Here is a 21,930-nt window from a genome sequence, read left to right on the forward strand (position 1 = left end):
CTGCGTCATCCCCTGCCGGGGACAACAAAACGCACATCAAAGAGTTGTTTCCATAAGGGTCAAGGCCATAAAAGGGCCTTGCACACTGCAGAGAGCCCCACAGGTTGGAGGGGGTGGCTGTTATTTCCCCTCTCCAGGCAGGGCCCTGCAGAGGAAGGGCCAAGGTGCACGGGTGGAGAGAAAGGAGCCGGAAGGAAGGGAAAGCAGAGGTGTCCAGGCCCTTCCCAAGCTGCCTTCCGCCTCACCACCCACTAGACCTCTCCCCACGTGCTGGCACCATCCTTTCCAACCAGACCTTATGCAATTGTTCTCTGCAAACCCCACCACTGGCCTTTGCCTGCTTTGTTCTCATTGCCTGCCAAAACCCTTCCCACATTTCCCTCAGAGCCCTGCTAAATGTCACCTCCTCCATAAAGATAGCTCCCTCGTCCCAGGACAGATGTGCCCCATCTCTCCGCAGCTGGCCCTTTCCTAAGAGCACTCGCCAATGCTTTTCCTGCGCCTGGTTTGTCCCTCCTGGCAGAAGGACTTTGAGGGCCAGAGTTATGTTGTGTCCATCTGCCCCCCACCCCCCACCTGGCACCCAGGCTCTTGTTCTGCAGATGCACAGCAAATGGGCCCTAAATTATGTGAGCCTGGCCCACACCTGTCCCAGGAGAAGCTCTAAGGAAGGCCCTGACGGAATAGGCTCCAGAAGCTGAATCCCAGGAGATGTGCAGAGGCAGGCGGAAGGAAGCTTCCCACCCAAGCAGCCAAGGTTGGCCTGGAACAGAAGATTCTTCCAAAAAGTTAATTGCTTCTCCCTCCTCCTGAGGCCCATGCTCTTTATCTGGACACCCAAGCCCTTTGAGGAACATGGAGGTATAGCTCTTAGGTGAATGGGTAGGAGTGCTAGATGCACAGAATGTCAGGACATTCTCTCAGCTCTGCCACTAAGTCCAGTGGGGTCTGGGCTTAGTCGCCCTCCTCTGCCATGGGAGACTCAGTGCCCATGGGCAGACCTCCTGCCCTCAGCCACACCCCACTGGCACTCACCAGCCGTGACTTGCCGCCCTAGCAGCCTGGAACCAGGCTTGCTTTGCCCAGACTATGCCGGCTGAAATTAAATGGAGAATGAAGCTGTTGGACCGCTTCTGGTTTGGTATGGGCCTACTTGGGGGTCTCAGTTCCCACTTCTCCTTCTAAGTCGGCAGACACACTGGGGCAGTGCCTGTCACTCCTCCCCCAGTCCAGATGGGGATGCGGGCACAGGGTCTTAACCTGGAAGCCAGGACACTCAAGGATGGTGTCAGCTTGCCACCAACCTGCCCTAAAATCTTAGATCCTTGGTTCCCACATCTGTAAAATGGGATAATGGCCTCAGGCCTCTGGGCCTGCCCCCTTGGGTTACTGCAAGCCCCAAAAGCCCAAGGTGACAATGAGGACCTCTTTCTCCTCCACCTCCAGGGAGGCTGGGTCTCTAGCCCCTGCCTTCCATGTGGCGAGAGGGCTTCACAGGGCCCCCAGAGGGAGCCAGTGAGATCTACAGGACACGGCTCTGGTCCACTATGGAGGGGACACAGAAGCAGGTGGCCAGAGAGAGGAAGGAGGGTCAGTGTAAGGAAGTGGGGTCTGAGTGGAGGGTCTCCTATTTCCAACGACAAAGGTACCCACAGCCCTTTGGGTCTATCTGCCGCGCATCACCTTGGCCTCTTCAGACACATGTGCTAAAAGAGCTCACTAGCATGGCCTCTGCCCTAATCTGAATCAAGGTTAAGCTGACTTGGAGTTCGATGAGGAAGTCCCTCTCTTCCTGTTTCCTAGCTATATGCAAAAGATGTTGGCATGTCGGGTAGGCAGGGCCCTTAGCCACCATGTCGGGTCTCTCATGCTGCATGTGGGAGACCCAGGTGAGGGAGGCCAAGGGCTTTGTTCAAGGTGCACAGAGCAGTTGCTATCTGTGTGAGGTCGGGGCGCCTGGTCTGGGTGGTTCTGTGTGCAGTACATTATTCTGGGCTGGAGGAGTCCAGGCGGGTGCAGCGGGAAGGTGGAGGAAGAACCTGAGGGGTATCCCATCTACCCCCTCCCATCACAATAGCACATCTGGGACCACCAAGCCTGGGATTCTCAACAAGAATAGCCCACTGCTCAAATCCTTATGCCACAAGCCCACCCACTGCGAAGGTGGTCTCTGACTCAGTGAGATCCGCTGGATCTGGAAACGTTGTCCTTTCTTTTCTTCATTTCTGAGAGGAACCAGTGGGGGCCTCCATTAAAGCCCAGGTCTGACCCGCCCCCAAACTCACATCTTCCCTCCTGCTTTCTTTGACACGTCCCAAAATCCAGTGCATCCCTTTCCCAGCCAGTGTGGTACACCTCTGTGTACCTGCCTGCCTTCTGGGCCCCCATGACGGATAGAGCCCAGGCCCGGCCACCATAGGTGTCAGGAATGGGGTCATGGCTGCCGGCAGGGCTGAGGAGTGCTGGGGAGAGGGCCTCCTCTCCGCTGGGCCCACCAGAGCCCACCACACAGCAGGGCCCTCCTGAGGACACAGACAAGACAGAGGGAAGAAGTGTGACAGGACAGAAGGAGGGACGCGATGTCCCAAAGACACCGTCTGGTTCCTGGATCCAGCTACTCTTAAAGCCCTGGGCTTTTGATATGAATCAATTAGCAGCGCTGTTTTCTGCTTACACTGGCTAAGAATCAAGTTTCCATCACTCGCCTTTGCATTACCAACACTCACGGTTGGCTTTCATTTCAGGGCTATTTCCACAAAAAAGAAAAGGTGCTGTTATTTTTCCTCTCCTGGAGAAAGTTACAAAGAGCAACAAAGCCACCATGGTGTGGCTGCTACCCCTCACCGTGATGCCTGGCTGGCGCTGTTAAAAATTACTTCAGCACATGACAAACTACTGCCTATTTTGGACTTCCAAGACTGCCTTTGGACGGCCCAAGTTGCCCCTGTAGCGAATGCCAAGGGTCTGAGGCATGAAAAGGGTCTCTTCACAGTTGCTTCCCCCCACCACCACCCAAGCCTAAGCCACCCAGTGGGTATCTCCGGGGTCCTCCCCTATGCCAGGCCCTGGCTCACTTGCTGGCTCCCTGGGGGACGGAGCACCCTCGCACCGCACTGTGCAGGTCTGGCTCTGAGCCAGCCAGGACCCCAGGGCCCTGAGCATCTTTGGGACTCGTGAGAGCATGCTGGGGAAAGTTCTAGGCTGTGTGGTTTGGAAAGCGGTGGAGCTAGGTAAGCATGAAAGCCTGTACAGATTTACTGTAAGCAACTCAAGATCTTAGGAAGGAAAACAGATGGCTTGAAATCAAGTGGAAAAAAATAAAACCTTCACAGGGTTTTGCAGTGAGCCCTGGTAAACAAAACTCAAAGGCCAGCTTCGCTACTATTCTTTCAGCCTCTGACGGAGAAGTGACCAGGCTGTGCCGGGCTGCGTGTACATCTGCCCTTGGTGCCCTCACCCTGGCCCCACCCAGAGCTGGCAACAGCCCATGGACAGAAGGCACTGACTTGGGTGCAAGGCCTGTCCCTGGACATCAGGCATGAGTCTGAGACCCTTGCTAGGAGGGAGGGGCGGCCGTGTGACCTTCATAGCCACCAGCACCCACATCACCTCACACCCAGCCCCACAACCTCACAGAGCCCTCATGCACAGACACAGGACCACAAATGCACACTGTGTTTGTAAAGAGTGGGTGATTCCCAGCCCCACACTCCACTCCTCCTCAGCTGCACAGCACGTGATCTGAGAGACTGCCCTGTCTGGGCTACCAGGACAGGTTTTCAACTACCCAAAGTGATAACAGATCACCCTGAAATGGCATCAAAGGGTTTGGCAATGCTGAATCTGAACCCCAGAGCAGGAAGGCCCTCGGGGATGGTCTGGTCCTATGGCTGTTAAGCTTTGTGTGCAGAGCTGGGGCTTCTCCAAACAGGGGTCTCCTGGGGCCAGGCTGGAGACTGGGAGGGGCAGGCAGGGGTCTCCACCTCCCCAACCCCTTCACCCTACCTCCCCCGGCCTCTACTCAAAACAGTCCTGGCTACATCTGCTTTTCATAGTGAGCCTGGGGATACAGTGTATTTGGAAAACAGTCAGATGTCAGGTTCACAATAGAAAGAATTTAAGCGGCTCTAGTTGTCCCCCGAGGCCTAAGGCACAAGCTGGGTCAGCCATAAACGTGCTGGCAACAGAGCAGAGGTGGGAACTCAGGTGTTCCGAAGCTACATCGGCAGCCAATGAGTGGGATGCTGCATGGGAGCCGTCACCCACTGGGCCACCGGGACAAGCCTGTCAGCTCAGCCTGACAAATGGAGCCCGTGCTGGATGACATCCGCCCCCGTGTGCCCAAGGGTCCACAGAGAAAGGCCTTTGCAAGTTGCTAGCCCCTGCGGCAGGCCAGGATGGGGTGGCCTTTCACAATCCCAGGACCGTTATCACTTGCTATCCCAGCAAACCTCCAGCCAGGTGTGGCATCCCTCCTGAGAACGGGGATCAGAGGCTCTGGGGAGCCGCGGAAGCACCGCTGGAGCGTGTGACTGAGACATAAGGGGCGCAGACCAATGCAGGAGCTCCCCCTTCTAACAGCTTCTTCAGAGGAGCCCAGAAAATGCCAGCAGTGCTAACATGCTGTTTCAAATAATGTCAGCGTGACTCTCTCACAGGATCTGGGCACCATTTCGAGCGGCTCTTCTCCTCACCATCAGTCCTGTCTTTCCTCCATACACTTGCCACCCCTTTTAGGAAGTCCCCCAGACCGCGGGAAGGAATGGCCGGCTCCACTCCATGATGTCGCCAGCAGCCCTGTACCCAAAGCCTGCCCCACTCCCCACCCGAAGCCCTCAGAGAGTCTCTCTAAAAGCGGTTTTGAGCTTGAACAGATAAGAGACAGCCGAGTGTCTTCTCGAGCACATCTTTGGTTGGCACCCTCCCAGGCAGGGACTGGTTCTCCCGCCTCCACTTCTCTTGCCCACTCTGAGAAACAGCACACAGCACCCAGGGAGGCCCCGGGCAGCTCAGGAAGTGCCTGCCAGGGTGGGCACCACCGCAGGTGGACCCATCACCACTCGCAGGGCCTCCCCGCGGCCACGTCTGCACCACCAGGCACGGGGCCAAGACTGAGGGCAAGACGGACAGGATGGGGCACGAGATGCCTCTGAGCGCAGCTGTGACAGGGCCACGCCGGCAGCAGCGGCCGTTATCCGAGCGGGCTACCCACCGGGAGCCGAGCCAAGCGCTCAACATATAAATCTTTATTTAATCTCGTGAAGCAGGAATTAGCATCCCCCTTTCAGAGAGTGAGAAACTCAGGTGCAAAGGAGTATAGAGTCAGGCCTGAAATCAAGTCTGTTTGAAGCCCAAGTTCCTTAAACAGAAAACCCAAAGAGTCCTGTCCGGGCCCAGGCTGTCTGGGCTAAGCTGTGTGAGCTTGGGGCAGGTCTTGTTTCTTCACCTGAAAGACAGCGATGCTGACGGGCATCATTAGTGCCACCTAACAGGGCTGCCAGGGGCGGGAAACAAGTGTGCTGTGTAACACGTTGCAGCAAACGATTGGGCACCCAGGAAGCTTACTAGGTGTCGGTCACCATCGTTCCTGCTGCTGCTGAGAATATCTTCCATGCTGTCTTCTTGGAAGGGAAGGGGAGGCCCAGGATAAGACGAGCCCCCCCCAAGTGCCTGCCGGGTAGAACGCTAAAGCAGATCTCTACCAAGAAAGGTCCTCAGGAGCCCTGAGCGGGAGGGAGATGTTCTCAACATACTTTTACTCCTTCCTCTGCCCTGAGAGCAAGGGGAAGGAGGTGACTCCAGACGGATCTTATGGGTCTCTGTGCCTGTGTGTGTCTGTGTGCATATGTATGTATATCTGTGTGTATGTGTCTGTGTATCTCTGTGCAACTCTGTGTGTGTATATGTATGTATATTTGTGTGTGTATATGTCTGTGTATATCTATATGTGTGCATGTGTCTGTGTGCATCCGTGTGTCTCTGTGTCTGTATCTCTGTGTATCTATGTGTGTGTGCATCTGCATGTGTGCATCTGTGTGTGCAGTGGAGAGGAGGGACGTGGCAGAGCTGAGACGTCAGGCCTGGTAGCATGAGGCCATGCAGGTCCAGCAGGGCAGCCATGCCTCACACAGATGCCCCCAAGGAGCCAGAGCCTGGGCGGGGACTCAGCCCTGCCTGGCTTGGTTGGATGGGGCAGGGAGGGGACAGACACAGCCCAAGTCCTCCCGCTCTGGACAACAATGAAGAGTAGCCTGGCTATGGGGGGTGAAGGCCCGTGCGCATGGAGAAGGCCTCCAGAGCCACTCCCTGCAGGAACACACCCAGGCTGGTGAGCAAGACCGTTAGCAGCTGCCCCAGTGACCAGAGCAGAAGCACTCTGATCACAGAGTCCTAGACCTTCAGAGCCAGATGGTTCCCTGTACAGGTGGAGAGACTGAGGCCCAGGAGATCACACAGCCAGATGTCACCAGGCATGGGCCTCCTGAGAGCCCAGCTTCCCCTCAGGTAGCTCAGGGGTCTCACCTACATACCCAGAGACCCCCACCCAACGTGGTCAGGCAGGGATTAGCAAACTTGCGCCTGGGGAGAAGACAGTGTGGCTTATGGTCTCTGGTGCACGTGAGCCCGGGCCAGGAATGAATCGTATCATTATGGCAGGATTAGAAGAAAAATGCCATTAGAAAATCTGTGTGTGCACCACATTTAATAAGGTCAGTAGCAGCAAGCAGCAGGCAGGCCGGCAGCATGAGGCCACAGAGCCCCCGCGTCCTCCTCCTACCCAAGCCAGAGCCTGCGGGGCACGGGACAGGCCCCGGCCCGGCCCGGCCACCAGGAGCATGTGTCTCCTTCTGCCAGGGCCTCCCCAGCCTGGGCACCACATGGCTACTCTTTCTACCTCTCCGCTCCCCAAGGCCCACCTGCATGGGGTTGTTCCCAAATCATCCCCCACAGCAAGCACCCCACAAAATGAAAATTCATTCCCTGGGTCTTCATGGCCTCTGGAGTCTGCTCTCTACTTGGAAAAGGAAGGAGTAATCGATTGCACTTTACAAAACTGTTAATGTTCTGTTAATCAGCTCCCCTCCCTGGTGACATAATGCACAGATGACAAATACGGATTAGAGGTCTAGAAAGCTCATGGAGAATGGACATGATGGAGAAACTCCAGCTCTCGGGCAGCCGGGCGGCCACATTTGATAAGGGTACACGGAACTGAAGTCCTCCACTTCCAGGGCCCCCAGGTATCCACCTACCCGTGTCCTCAGGGCTGGCCCTGGACCCAGACCTTGCAGCTTTCAGACTGCCACGGCCTACGGTGAGCCCCCCGTCCTGAGTTCATGGAGGCCCTCAGTCCTTTCCCAGACCTCCGTCTCAACTGCCCATCCCCATCCACATCCCAGGGGAGTCCACATGTGCTGAAGTATGCGCCCACCGACCGCAGTCTTACGGGGGACCCAGCGGCACTGTTAGCTGTTTGGGTGGGAGTCCCTCCAGGCAGCCCCAGCACAAGTGGGGAGACCTAGAAGGTAGCTCTGAACACACATGTACGTAGCATATAACTGCTCTCTCTCCTCCACCAGCCGACCATCCCCTGTTCTACTATTTCCTTCATCCTCTTGACTATGCTCACAACATGCCTGCTATGCACCAAGCTTGGTCCTGGGCTTCTCGGGGGTGGGGGTGAGGCAGCAGCGAACAAGACGGACAAGCCCTGCCTGGGGGTTTGAGGGAGGAAGACACTCACAGCTCCGTGGACCTGGACAGGATGGCAGACAGGGCGAGCAGGATGCATCCGTAGGGACCCGCTTCAAACTGGGAAGAGGAGAAAGGAATGAACACCCACCAAGTCTGCACCCTCTTCTTCTCACCTCCTCGGGGGCCACACCTAGGGAGCAGCCTGACCCTGAGCCAGCTGCCCCAGCCGGGTCCCAGAGGTCACCAGGTGGCTCCATGGCAGGCCCCCTAAACGATGGGGAGCACACCAGCCTGAGTGACAAGGGGGGCAGACACAGTGGCCGCCAAGGTGCATACCAATGACGACCGAGTCCCAGAAGTTCACAATACAGCAGCCAGGGCAGCCTCCCTTACCATGCAAGTGTTTGTCACAGGGCTGTGCTTTACAGTAGTGTTAATACTGCCCTCTGCCACACAAGGAAATGGGTCAGATACCGAGCAATTGGCCCGAGCTCACACAGCTGCTACACAGCCCAGGGGGATTCCAGCAGGCTCTATTTGATTCTGAATCCCTTACTCCAAAGACCTGCACTGTGTTAAGAGCGGCAGGGAGCAGGTGTGGGGCAGAGTCAGGGTCAGGAGGGCTGAGTGACCCAAGCCGTTCAAGTACAAGGACAGGTCCTGTCTTGCAAAAATTTTTGGTATTTTGTTCATCATGGGTTTTTTTGTGTGGATTAATATGGATATTTTAAAAATATTATTGATACTGATTATTGAGGATTTTGGTACCTCCTTGAATTTTTTACCCAAGGGGAGCCCCTCATTTATCTCCCCCAGGTCCCAATCCTGGGTTAGAGCCCACAGCCTAGAGCCTGGCTGCCTGGGTTTAAATCCTGGCTGTGCCACTCCTAGCTCTGTGATCATGGGGACAGTTCTCAACTTCCTTGTCCCCAGTCTTCTCACCTGTGAAACAAGGACAATTATACCAGGACCCACTCTCATCAGGGTGTTGTGACGATTAAGTGAGATCATCCTTATAAAGCCCGTAGGACGGACCTGCCACCCGTGTGGGCCGTTAGTATGGTGCTGGCTCTGCACTGCCCACCTGTCCAGTAGCCTCCTGCGAAGGGCTACGTCACGCTGACTCCCTAGAGAAACGCCACCCCCCAGCTGCAACTGTGTGAAGACCTTACGTATCCCCCCTCTCGGGATGACACCACTTCTAGTACGTTGTGGATGAAGACGCTGCCTTATGATGGTCAGTGTTCCTTATGTGTGGTCAGTTTCTTTTTGGACTTGAAACCAGACCCTCAAACACGTTTGTTTTGCTGAAACAATAAGAATAATATCGTCGATCCCCTTTCCATTTTTCCCTGGTTGCCAGGAAGCTCAGAGCCAAGTAGGGTATTCAGCTGTGGTAATTATTTCAGCTCAAGCTTCTGATAAAATTATCTTTTCTTTCCTTCAAAATACAGTCTTCATTTCCATACTGCAACTCAATTCATCATCTAAAAAATTATTGTGTGGGGCGCCTGGGTGGCTCAGTCAGTTAAGCAGCCGCCCTTGGCGCTCAGGTCATGATCTCACAGTTCGTGGGTTTGAACTCCCCCCCCCCCCCCCGTCAGGCTCTGTGCTGACAGCTCGGAGCCTGGAGCCTGCTTCAGATTCTGTGTCTCCCTCTCTCTCTGCCCCTCCCCTACTCGTGCTCTGTCTCTCTCTGTCTCTCAAAAATAAATAAATGTTAAAAAAATTTTTAATAAAAAATAAAAATAAATAAAAAATTGCTGTGTGAACTTTCGTGCCACGAGGAGGCTCCCTGATAAGGTTATGCTTGTGAACAAGGTGGACGCGGATCTGCCTTTGCGGGAAGTAACTCAGGGAAGAAAGAACAAGAAGCAACTTGAAAAGGAGGGGGAAATACAAGGTGCTCTGCAAACACACAGAAATGGCCTTCAAGCAGACTAAGGATTTAGGGAAGGAAGGAATGCAAAGGAAAGCTTTCAGGAGGAAGTGATATCCAAACCCAAAGGACAAGAAACAATCAGAAGAGAGGGAATGCTGTTCCAGGCAAGACGAACAGCGAGTGCAAAGGCCCAAAGGCAAAAGAGGGCAGATTTACTATGGCTGGAGCATAGAAAAGCCCCAAGAACATCATCTTTTTATAATTAACTTTTTTTCTAGAAATTCATAAGTAAGAAAATATTTTGGTGGGGGGGGATATAGAAATGGAACAAATAAATCAACAACAATCTTATATCAACCTCATTGTAATTCTCTGATCTCAAACCAGTCACTTAACTTCTGCTCTCCTCAGTTTCTCCATTTGCAAAACGAGGATGATGAATCACTACTTTGCGTATTTCCTTGGGTTCCGGTGCACGTTCTAGGAGACCACGGCTGTGGACATGCTCTGATGACTGCAAACGGTAATGCTGATGCCCTTGTACAGCAGGACGCGGGCTCAGGAGGGCCGGCGTTCTGGTCACAGCTCTGCTACTGACCTGCATGTTGCCTCCGGGAGTGACAAAGCTCTCTGTCTCCGCTTCCCCAACCAACTGCTGCCGTGGACCCACCCATGGTGTTGGGGGAGCCATGGCACCCTCTCTGTCTGCTTCCCCCTCAGCCATACCTGCAGCTGCAGGGCTGCAATGAACCAGGGGACACAGAAGCCCGCTGTGCACCCCAAGTCTGCATAAACATGGAGAAGGGTCAGTACTATGTGGGCCAGCATTTTCCACAGTCCTTGGAACAGCCTCAAGGGGAGCTTCCCATGAGCTCTGGATGTGCCCCTCCGTGCAGACTGGCTAGCAGGGAGAAAAGACGCCTGCCTGGGGCTTCTGGCCCCCACCAGAACATGACTGAATGGCACCAATATTCCATTTTGTTAAAAAATAAAAAAACATTAAAAAAAAATTTACTAAAATTATCTCATCAAATCCAAGCTGCCAAGACATGGGAGGCCACAGGGCAAGGTGCCTGCATCGAAAGGAGAGCTCTCCGGGCGGGCAGTTGGGCCCGAAACTGCCGTTAGGGTCCGGGTAAATGTCTGGTGCCATTTGGGAAGAAGGGGCCATCCTCCAGCGCTGCTCTGGCCCTGGGGAGAGCGAAGCCCAGCAAAGAACCCCAAAAGGAGGCAGGGGCGGAGGCTCGCCCAGCTCGCAGGGGGCGGCCAGACATCTCACCCGAGGGTGAGCGGTAATGAAAACACAGCAAGGAGGCTATTTATTTTGGGCAGCGATGGTTCAGTGTTCGTTTCCAGGCCTGGCACGAGGAACCCCTCTTAGGCCCAGGCCATGAAAAATGAATTTGGTGAGGGTAGTGCTGAGGCAGCTCAACGGCTTCCAGAAAAAACATAATTTCACTGTGGGGGAAGGCACCACCTTCCAGGGTGAGGAGGGCCAAATACTGACCACTGGTACACAGGGACCAAAGCCAAGTGAGGAGGGGGAGCCACTCTGGATCCAGAAGAATGACAGAAAGAAGGCAGCCCCTCCTCAGCACAGGCCCACCCTCTGAACCTCTTCCAAAGTCACTGTCTTGCTTGGGCTTCACCGAAACCCCGGGGTACAGACAGAGGGAGGAGAAAGGCCTCAGTTCATAGACGAAGATGCAGAAAACCTTGGTGCTGAGGCATCACCCCGGGGCCATCAGTGGGCGGTGACAGGCCCCAGGAGCATCTGAGCTATTTCCCAAGGGCTCTCCTTTGCCCCCTCGAAGCCTCCAGGGCACCTCCCTCTCCTGGCACCAGTGGCTCCACGCTCCGCTTCACCTGATGGTGTGAACACAGGAGCCCGGGGGCCTGCCTCCCTGGTCAAATCACATGCACGGAGGCGATCAGGCTTTGCTCGTCTTTTGGATGCACTGCTGTATCCTCATAGCACTCTGAGTGCATTTAAGAGTAGAATCCTTGGGGCGCCTGGGTGGCTCAGTTGGTTAAGCGGCCAACTTCGGCTCAGGTCATGATCTCGCGGTCTGTGAGTTTGAGCCCCGCGTTGGGCTCTGGGCTGACAGCTCAGAGCCTGGAGCCTGTTTCAGATTCTGTGTCTCCCTCTCTCTGACCCTCCCCCGTTCATGCTCTGTCTCTGTCTCAAAAATAAATAAACGTTAAAAAAAATTGTTTTTAATAAAAAAAAAAAAGAGTAGAATCCTTTCTGCTTATTTAGATCACCTGATGCTTAATTTAGAAGGCATTCTTGTCCATGCATTTAAGTTTCTTCTTTAAAAACCACAGCTGGACAGTAACGAGCTGGAAGTTACCTGCTAACTGCTCCATCTTCCATTTTCTAGATGAGGCAACTAAGGCCCAGTGACTTTCCCAAGGGCCCCATGTGGCTGAGGAATAAGCTAGCAGGGGCCCTCAGGTCCCTGCTCCAGGACTCCTACAGCTGTGTGCACCAGCTGGGAAGTGCACTGCATCGGCAGACAGCCCACTGGGTTATGTCCGTGAAGAACCAGAGAGAGCCAGAAACAGGGAGCAGGTGGCAGCCAGTCTAGGCCGGGACCCCTCCCATGCCAGAGCCCCTCTCTTGCACCTCCCAGAAAGGCCAGGTGGAACGGTCAGTGCAGAAAGACAGCGTCCTAAGCTGGGGACACAGGCCAGGCTCCTCGGACTGAATCATCTCTGGGCAACAGCTCTCGGGCAGAAAGTTTCTGAAGAGTCAGCACCTCGGTGACGGCACACCTGCCTCACAGTGGTCTCAGGACAGGCCCCATTTTCCTACCCAAGCAGCGTCTGTGACCACTCTTCCCTGGCTCCGCCCAGACGCACAGTGCCTTCAGGGAACAGGAGATAATAAGAGAGCAGAATGTCCAGTCCCACCACCCGGGCTCGCCAGCAAATCTCTAGGCAAAGTCGCCTTCTTGGGAACCTAAAAGAGCTCATCCCACAGCCCAGAAGGCTGAAAGAAAGGCGAAGAGGCATGGACCATTTGCTTGCACACCAGGAGAGAAGGCCTCAGCGCTGTTTCTTTCCTTCCACCCTGACACACAGAGGTCAGAAGATGAGACCTTGCAGTTGGGAATCTCAGAGGTCATCTTTTGGCCTTGGCTCATGCTGCACCCTGCCCCTGTAATGCTTCCCCCTCATTTGTACGTGTCTACAACTTACCAGTCTCAAGGTTACCTTAAATAATTGTGATAGTGGTGACCATTATATCAACAACGAAAGCTAAAATCACTGACCACACTGAACCAGGCACGCTAGTTCTAAGCACCGTTTTTATCAGCCCCATTTTACAGATGAGGAAACTGAGGCACAGGGAGGCTAAATAAGTTGCCCAAGGCTACAGAGCTACTAAGCAAGGGGTGTTACCTGGATTGGAACCCAGGCAGAAGGCTCCAGTAATCATGTCCTTTACCAGGGAGGCTTGGGCTCCTTCCTCCACAAAACCAGTGAGGCGACAGCCCTGAATTCCCACGGTGCTTTGTGCTGTTCAGGCCCTGGATGTGTTCCGCCCCATCTCACAGCAAGGGGTGGGGGCACAGATCTCCGCCAGCAGACAGGGTGCTGGAGGCCCCACCCAGCCGGGATATACTGAGCAGGGTCTCCATAAAGAAAGCAGACAGCTCTACCATGCACATCCCCCCAAATAAACCACTGTTCATACCTGATGGATGCTTTGTTGAAGAAAAGTCACCAGCTCCTCATAGCAGGTCAAACTGTGCAGTGTGAGCTGAGGAGACACAGACCCACAGGGTGAGCTGCCCAAGCCCCACCGATGGTTCCACGTCCTGGATTATCTCCCACCACCCCGGCTTCAGCAGCTACAAAACCCACTTGGAAATGTCCCTGTAGTCAGACGGGTGACCTTGAGAGCTGGGGCGGGGAGGCACACAGGCCCAGACCCGTGTGCAACTTAAAAGGCTGACAGGGCCCAGCTGGGGTCTCGGGGGTGAATTCCGCCCTGCCAGCCACACCAGGCCTACAGAGCCCTGGAATGGAGGTGTTGCGGAGCCAAAGCAAAGGAGCCCACGTTGTGCCTGCCCCCCACTGACAAGCGGGATCTGAGAAGCACCTGGGGGTGCAGGGGAGCCGGGGCGAGAGACCCACCCAGCTCTAAGCCCAGCAGGCAGTGTCCTGAGTTTGGCGGGAAGCTGCGGGTATGAGTCTCCTTTGCTTTCTCAGGCAGGATAGGAAAAAGCCATTTGTAGAGGAAACACCCACCAGGTGAGACCCCCAATTAGGATCCCGGGGCCACATGCGCCCAGACTCAGGTCAAATGAAGCAAACTAGGTAAAACAAAAAGTCCTCAGTGCAGGGGAGGTCCACTCGTGGAAAACGTCACTTTGTATTCTCAGGTCTCTCATTTCTTTCCCTTACTAGGTCACACCAGGTCTGGCTTTATGGCCGGTGCTCTGTCCCGCACAAGCTCTTCCTCACCCTCAAACCCCCCTCCCTCTCCATACCACCCCACCGCCCTCTCGCAACAACCCCAGAGAGGATGCTGAAGAGACACAGAGGGACAGAGAGGGTTGCGGTCCGGCCAGAAGGTGTTACGTATGGCCTGCTCTTCTCTGTGACAGGGCGCCTGTTGGCCTCTTGGCCATAGAGCCAGTCCTGGCAAAAGCCCACCCCCGAACTCCTACCTCTGCCCCCACCCCAATCCCAAGTGGAGGATCTGCTAGCCTGGGCTGCAGGGAGGGCTGGCCCATCCCCAGCTGAGAGAGGATTTACTTATATGAAAGGAGACCGTCCCCACACAAAGCCAAAGGTTGCGTGATAATTTTCCAGAAAGCCGTACTGTTTCTAAGACTCCATCTGCTTTGTATTTCCCTGTTGGACTGAAATGCTGTGTTCCTGAAGCCCTAAAAAGGAAAGGGAGATGCATGAGTCCTCTGCATGGGGAGAAGACATGCCCTTGAGCCAGGGTGAAACCACATGTGCCATTAAATGAGGACAAATAAAAAGGTGGCTCCAGAGGAAAGAACGGGACCAAGGGTTTCTTGTTTCTCCCCCACTTTGTACTCACCCACTAGGCTGGGTCCAAAGAACTCCACTAGTGGGGGTGGGAAAAGGAATAGAAAAAAGACGGCAGGAGGAGAGCTTAGGGTAACCAAACCCAAGTCCTGGCAGGAGGAAGCCTGCCTCTCACCCACAACTGACAAATAGATTTCCAGACTGAGGAATGCTGACTTGTCCTTCATTTTCAGGGCTGGGAGGAATTTCAGCCTCTGGCCTGAGGCTTCCCACCCTAACCCCACGTCCGTTTACACAACACCCTGCGTGTGCAGCCCAGGAAGGCGTGCACTAAAAGTGGGGTTTGGGGCCCACTGGGTCATTAGCCTGCTGCCTGGGCTGGGACCAGCCACTGCCCCTCTCTGGGCTCCTGTTTTCTAATCCATAAGACAGGGAGAAATTGAATTTTTGTCCCATCTGCTTTCAGCACGGCCATGCAGATCCTAAGGGCCAGGGCTAATCCGTTAACTGGGGCACGAGTACCAAGGACAAGCACTCGACAGGAACAACAATAATACCCAACACTGAGATGGTACTTAGTATGTGCCAGACATTGTCCTAAGTACTTCACATTTATTATGCACTATGTATTCATGTGGGTAAATGATTAAACTGGTAATATAGTCACTTATTACATATAACTTATTTAATTCTCACAGTCACTCTACCAAATAATCATTACTATCATCCCCATTTGCCAGATGAGTAAACAGATGAAGTGCAGAGAGGTTGACTCAATTGTCCAAAGCCACACAGCCAATAAGCAACAGGAGTTAGCTTCTGGAGCCCCTTCTCTTTAAATTTTTTTCAATTTTGGTTGTTTTTTTTGTTTGTTTGTTTGTTTGTTTTTTTGAGAGAGAGAGCAAGCATGGGGGGGGGGGGTAGAAAGAGAGAGGGAGACACAGAATCTGAAGCAGGCTCCAAGCTCCGAGCTATCAGCAGGGCTTCAACTCACGAACCACAAGATCTAGACTTGAGCCAAAGCCCACCGCTTAACCAACTGAGCCACCCAGGTGCCCAGGAGCCCTCTCTCTTTAGCAGTGTGCTCTACGGACCTTTCTACCCCACCAGAGTGTAATCTTTGGCCCCCAAAGGCATCCTTTTTACTAAAGCTTAGCCACAGGCCTGGGATGGACTGATGCTCCCACTGTGAAGGGCCAGACTGAAGAGCAGCCCATGTGGACTACACGGATGGCGTCCTCCACCTGCGGGAGGATGAGGCAGTGGGGTAAGTCTCTTCCTCAGTGGAACAGGGGTCCAGGTGACAAAGTGGACAGGAGCATGCTTTGGGACTAGGAGAGCGGTATGAATCAGAGGGTGACTGGTTACCGAGAGGCTGTTTGCCAAGGACACGGGGTCAGAAATACAGAGGGGAGCAGGCTGCCTAGGCCAGAGGGTTGTGTCCCCCAAAGCTCCCCAGGGAGGAAGGCGAGACAGATGTGACCCTCGGCAGAGAGGAGAATGGAGCTGCATGGAGACCCCTCCAGACCTCTCCCAAGTGTGGGGCTGCCTCTCTGGGCTCACACTGACATGGGGCACATGATAGGCACCCAGGAGGATGCACAGACAGCCTGTTGGAAAGACAATTTCCCCAAGGACAGGAAAGCAAGCACACAGCCAGCTTGCCTGCAGCTGTGCCCCACGTGAGTGGTAGTGACAAGGCCCTGAGAAGCACTTACAGTGTGACCACGGCTCTCTGATGGCCCCCGGCCCGCCACACAATGTCTGCGATGGCCAGGGCGAGGCAGTGGGTCCTGTGGGCATTGGAAGGCTGCAGCGGCCTGAGGAGGAAAAAGAGAACGTGTTTATGCCGGTAGGGACACAAGCCAGGGACCGCGTAGCCCTGCAGCAGATAGCCGATTCCTTCCTCTGCCACACAGAGGTCCCGGCAGGGCCTCCTCAGAGGAGGGCCAAGGGAAAAGCCCTGGGGGAGGGGCCCCGGGTGGGGCTGGAGGAGGAGCAGGCTGAGGAAACAGCCCAGGGAGCAAAGGGGACCCTGGAGGCTTGGCAGGGCCCGACGTATGTGTAAGCCAGTGCAGTGCGTTCTGACAGAGCCCAGGAGGCTGAGCTGAAGGCATTCTGGAGCTACCGCCACCCTGAGGAAAGGTAGCCATCCCTGGCAAAGGTCTGGTACTGCCCTGACCCAGCCTTGACCAGTCCCAATATCCAGGCCCCTGGAGACAATGGTTTGTGCAAGCAGGTGCCCTTCACTCCCACGAGCCACAGGAAAGGAGGTCATGGGTACAGAGGGGAGAGCAGCCTGCCTTGCTGGTTAGCTATAGGGCGTGGGATGTGGGAGAGGAAGGATTCGGGGTAATCTCTGGGGCTTTCATGGGTGCACAGTGGTGCTGTTCACTGAAATGAGGAATACAGGCAGAGAGGAGAACTGGGGGAGCAGCTGGAGGTGCCCATGGGACCCCCAGGTGAAGCTATCTGACCCATCTAAAGCCCAGGACAGCAGCTGGCACTGAGTATAAGTTTATGAACCACCAGCATGTGAGGAGTCCTCAGCATTTTGAGTGGCTAAGATTCCCCAAAGAGATGATGGGGAAGGGCAGAGGTGGTGGCCAAGGATGAAACGCCCCAGAACTCTGGCATACCAGGGAGGCAGAGGAAGGCAGGAAGTGGCAAGGTAGTAGGGGCTGGGCTGGGAGACGGTGCTGTTACATAGTTTTAGAAGCAAATGGGCTTTGAGCAGAACAGGCAGCCAGCAATGTCAAAAATGGCAGAGAGACGTCTTACGATAAAAGGGGTAACAGAGAAACCCTGTTGTGTGACACGAGCAAGAGGGAAGAACAGGCAACAGCCTGATACAGACACTTCCTTCAGTTTCACCTTCCCAGGGCTCCTGAGAGCTGTACTTCTTGCCCACCCCTGGAGTCCATGGATTTCTTCTAAACTCTTAGAAAAATTACATTATTACAAAAGCAGCCTGTTAGGCTCTTCCTAACAAAGGTGCCTTGATGAAGACCCCGCTGGGGCTCAAAGGAAGACACAGGGCGGAGCGGGGGTGGTTTTCTCTGTTTTCAGTAGCCAACTAACATCTGAGCTCCGTGCTGAGCTGCGGAGGTGGGGGAGGAGGAAGAAACTGGAGAAACGGGAACAAGGAGACCCGGACACAGGTCACCATGGTGGGCAGCACGTGGTCACTCCCCAGTGCCTGAGACACAGAACCAGTTGTCTGCATCCAGGCTGTCAAACGACTAAAATGGGAGGTGATGTGACATAGCCCTCCCTCAGTTTCCCCTTCCATAAACTGGAGATGACAAGAGGACCTCGTTCATAGCCTTGGGAGCTTTAAGCAAGACAATGTGTGTAAGGTCCATAGCCCAGCACCTGGCACGTGGTCAATATTCAATAACCAATACCTATTACTGTTGTCTCTATAGAAACATCAAGTCCCCACTTTGGCCATGGTGACAGGAAGTGAACTCCTGACATCTGGTGTGAAAGTAACAAGCCACCCTCAACCCACTTGAAAAATGAAATGGCAGACTGCCTGGTACTTCTGCAGCCTCTGGAGACCCGCCAAGCTCCTCGAGGAAATGGTTACCACGCCATCACCAAGCCAGGCAGCCCGAGCTGTGCGGGGAGCACTGGCCCGGGTCACCATCAGCTATGAAAACAAAGGTGAGGAAATGTTGTTCTGGGTTTCCGGAGAGGTGATGCCAAGGACTAAGGGGGGGCCAGGAAGGCAGGGCTTGTCAGACAAAGGAGAAAGGATTGGACATTTATCTCTTTGGATTCAGAATCTATGAAAGTGGGCTTCGTCATCCCCATGGATCCTGTTTCCTGCCCTGCCCCCACCCGAGTGACCGTCATGTCCTGTCAATCACACCTCCTGAGTACCCTTGCCAATCCCCTTCCTGCCCCCGTCCAGGACCGGGATGCCCTGCTCCCCAGCGGGGTTGTTACAGCTAGTGCCCGACCAGCATTCCACCCCATCTCACCCTTGTGGGCTCTTCCCACATCACAGGTGCGACGAGGGTACTCCCCGGTTAGAACCCTTGCCGTGGGTACGAGTTGTGCAAAATCGTCTCTGCACTGTAGACTCTGCCTAGAACATCTACGCTGGAAAACCAGCAGACAGGGAACTAAGAGGTCACCTTTCAACATTCACTGTGTTCTACACGAACTTGCTGAAGCAAGTCATGTGCTTGACTGAAAGCTTCTCAGTGTAGCCACAAATGAGATTCAACAGTCGACACATATTGAGTGCTTATCACATGCCAAGCGCGGTTAGAAACACTTCACGTGTATTCTTCCATTAGTCATTAAAGCCACCCTGTAACGGCAGTAGCATCCTTGCCCCTTTCAAATGCGAAAACTGAGGCACAGCGACTAAATGATTCATCCAAGTGAACCACTCAGTCCGTAAACTTGGAAAAATCAAAACAGCATTGAGGGAGGAAGGAGAACTTGGGGAAGTGGAACCAACTGTCTGGAGCTCTTGCCTTAGGAATCAGCATCACTCTGCCTTCGAGCTCAGCTCTTCAGCACCGGACAACACTGGCTCTTCGATCCGGCCCATGTCTTCCTGATCTCTCTCACAGACTGATTACAGCCCCTCGGAACCTCTGCATTTCTACACAAAAATCCTCATTCTTTTCACTGGCTTCCTTCTGGAAACGCTTCTAGTCTCTGCATCCTTCCCTGAGTCTTCTCTAGCTTGCTCTCTTGAGACACGTCTTTCTAGAGAACAAAGTGGAAGAGTGCAGTGGTTGGGCCCAGGTTTGGTTCCAGGTTTGGTTCACAGGCCTCGGGGAAGCCCCTCGCCCTCGCTGACCTTCGCCTTCCCGCATAGAGGCAGACCCTGAGCCAGATGCCCCCAAGCATCATTCCAGCATTGCCATCTCTGCCGTTTAACCAGCCACAGGGTAGACGGGGCTGTCCGTGCCGAGGACGAGAGGAAGGAGGCGCTGTGGTGAGTTGCTCCGACTCCAGCTTCACCCGGTTAACTCCCGGCTTTCACCTGCAAAACCTCAATGACAGGGGTGGTCCTGTGTTGTCTTCATCAGTCAGACACACGTTCATCAAACTCCTACCATGAATCTAGCAACCAGCCAGGCTCCTCAAGCAAGAACAGTTTCTTTAAGCACCTACTTCCTCACAGAAGTACAGACTGAAGATATGTGTCTATGGATGGTGGAGGGCATAGGGGAGTAATACATCCTACATAGTTGCTTACACTACTTAAGTCCTTCAGATTAAAGAGATGTTTTGATCCTGATTATCTCGAGATAGCCTACAGCATCTACAGACAATCCAGAGGAAGGCCTGGGAACGACTGCAGGCTTTCTGCTCCCTCTCAGGGTCAAACACTGCTGCAGGGGAGGGGAAGAAGGCTGGTCTGGGGACCATCTGACCTGGGGTCCAGGCCTGGCTCTGCTCCTAGTGTCCAGCCAGACAGGCCCTGGGCAAGTGCCCCTCCTTCTCTGGGCCTTGAATTTCACAATTCCAAAGGGGAGGAGGCGTGGGGCCGTCAATCTTGTCTGTGGCTCTCTCTAGGCCTGCAGGGGAGTGGGGCTCATGGTCTTCCCACAGGCAGCCACAGGCACAGCCCTCCTCAAGTGGAAAAACACGGAGTCCTGTCACCGGGTGCTGTCTTTCCCGATGGAGGAGAGGCCAGCTGCCGGCCTGATGGAATAGGTCCTAATGAAGCCAGACAGTCCTGCAGAAAAAAACACCATCCCTGCCAAGAGGCCTTTATTTCAGCATGACTTCCCTGGAGGGCGCAGTCACATCCTCCACGCTGCTTTCACAGAACCATTACCCCCATCAGCTGTGAGTGTGGGCGGAGGGTGCGAGGAGGGCCCAGAGTGGGGCAGCTGCAGACACCGCCTCGCCTCGCTGTGGCGAGCCAGGCCACCGTCCTGCTCCTGAAGAGAACAGAGCAGGTCGCCTGCGTTGTTTTTGTTTTTTTTTTTTTCAGTTGGGTCATTTCTGAAATCCTGGAATTTCAGAGTCAAAAGGAAGTATTGAAGCCTCAAACCCAACTGAGCACACACGGCCCATGCAGCAACACCAGTGACCCAACCCATCCATATTAAAATTGTATGAATACATCAATGAGACTGGAGGAGCCGGGGACTAAGGTTGCTGCAGGGACGGGACTAAGGTTGCTGCAGGGACTTCACCCGTTGCTCACGTGAGGCAGTGGGTCCCCTAGGTGTTTCCGTATTACTCTTTGTACTCTTCTGTACTGAGTTTTTCCAAATTAGGGGAAAAGGGGAGGGTCTTCCCAGAAGCCCTTTGTAAAACACAAAGCCGCACCTTGGTCACTGAGAATCTGTCCGGGAGTCCAGCATTCAAGTGTTTCAAACTCATGACATCAGCCTCCTGGTGCCAGCCACTCCTGACCTCTCTGGCTCTCCCACTTCTCAGCTTTTCTTCTGGGGCACAGCAGCATGGGATGGCAGACAGGGCTCGGCCATAGGTGCCAGGGGTGACCCTGGGCCAGCATCTTCCCTCTCTGAGCCTCAGTTTCCCCATATGGTCCCACCTTCTTGCACAGCCTTTGATGATTTACAAAGGACTTCATTTGTGTTTCCTTGTTGAGTCAAAGTTAGGCAAGATAGAGATTCACCAATGAGAAGGTGAGGCCCTGCAGTCTAGGTCTCTGGACCCAGCCTAGCATGCCCCACCCTGGAAGGGGCTAAGGAGCACAGAGCCAGGCACCCCTTCCCGCCTCAGCATGGGCACCTACAGGATGCACCATGACCCAGGCAGCAAGGACAGCTCTGGGTGGCCTCTGACCTGCAGGGCCTCACCATCACAAAGCAGCAACCCCAACTCTGCTCTCACTTCTCTCCTCTGCTGCCGGCCCTGGGCACCAGCCCCTTGCTCCTCCGGCCTTTGCTTGACCCAAGTCCTAGCTTGAACCACAAGAACTCTCCCCTTCCACCCCCAATCACCTTCCAGGCTCTGAGGCGGTCTCTCACCTCAAAACCCCATAGCAGGGGAAGGGGGAGAAGAAAGCACAGGAGTGTGTGTGTGTGTGTGTGTGTGTGTGTGTGTGTGTGTTTGTGTGTATAGACATCTGGTGCCCCTCGCCAATAGCCCGACACCACTGGACCTCCCCCATCTTGTCCCCCTCTGAACTACTTCTGCCTGAGCCCCTGAAAGAGCTCTGATGGATGGACACAGAAAGCCAGCCCACTGCACTCCACCTGTGTGGAGATCAGCCCTAGTTGCAGTGCCCGGGGAAGCAGGGATTGGGAGTGGGAAGGGGAGGGACTTACCAGGAGCACCCATAGCTGGGAGGCTCCAAAGAAAACTGAGGTCACTCTTCTGCAGCATGA

At 54.4% G+C, this 21,930-nt stretch overlaps 1 protein-coding gene across 3 annotated transcripts in view; it reads right to left on the reverse strand.

Annotated features, from left to right (window-relative positions):
- Window positions 1-21,930, reverse strand: part of MINDY4 (MINDY lysine 48 deubiquitinase 4) — a 109,733-nt gene that overhangs the window by 24,860 nt on the left and 62,943 nt on the right. For all 3 annotated transcript variants that reach the window (XM_040472327.1, XM_040472328.1, XM_040472329.1), the window contains exons 10-13: window positions 16,309-16,410; window positions 14,415-14,478; window positions 13,281-13,346; window positions 7,745-7,812 (exon numbers count right to left, since the gene is read on the reverse strand). In XM_040472327.1, the coding sequence (XP_040328261.1) occupies window positions 7,745-7,812; window positions 13,281-13,346; window positions 14,415-14,478; window positions 16,309-16,410 (300 nt within the window). The remainder of the gene's footprint in view (window positions 1-7,744; window positions 7,813-13,280; window positions 13,347-14,414; window positions 14,479-16,308; window positions 16,411-21,930) is intronic.

Source organism: Herpailurus yagouaroundi, unplaced genomic scaffold (genome assembly GCF_014898765.1).
Source record: "Herpailurus yagouaroundi ecotype Mexico unplaced genomic scaffold, PumYag 100, whole genome shotgun sequence".
Taxonomy (NCBI): domain Eukaryota; kingdom Metazoa; phylum Chordata; class Mammalia; order Carnivora; family Felidae; genus Herpailurus; species Herpailurus yagouaroundi.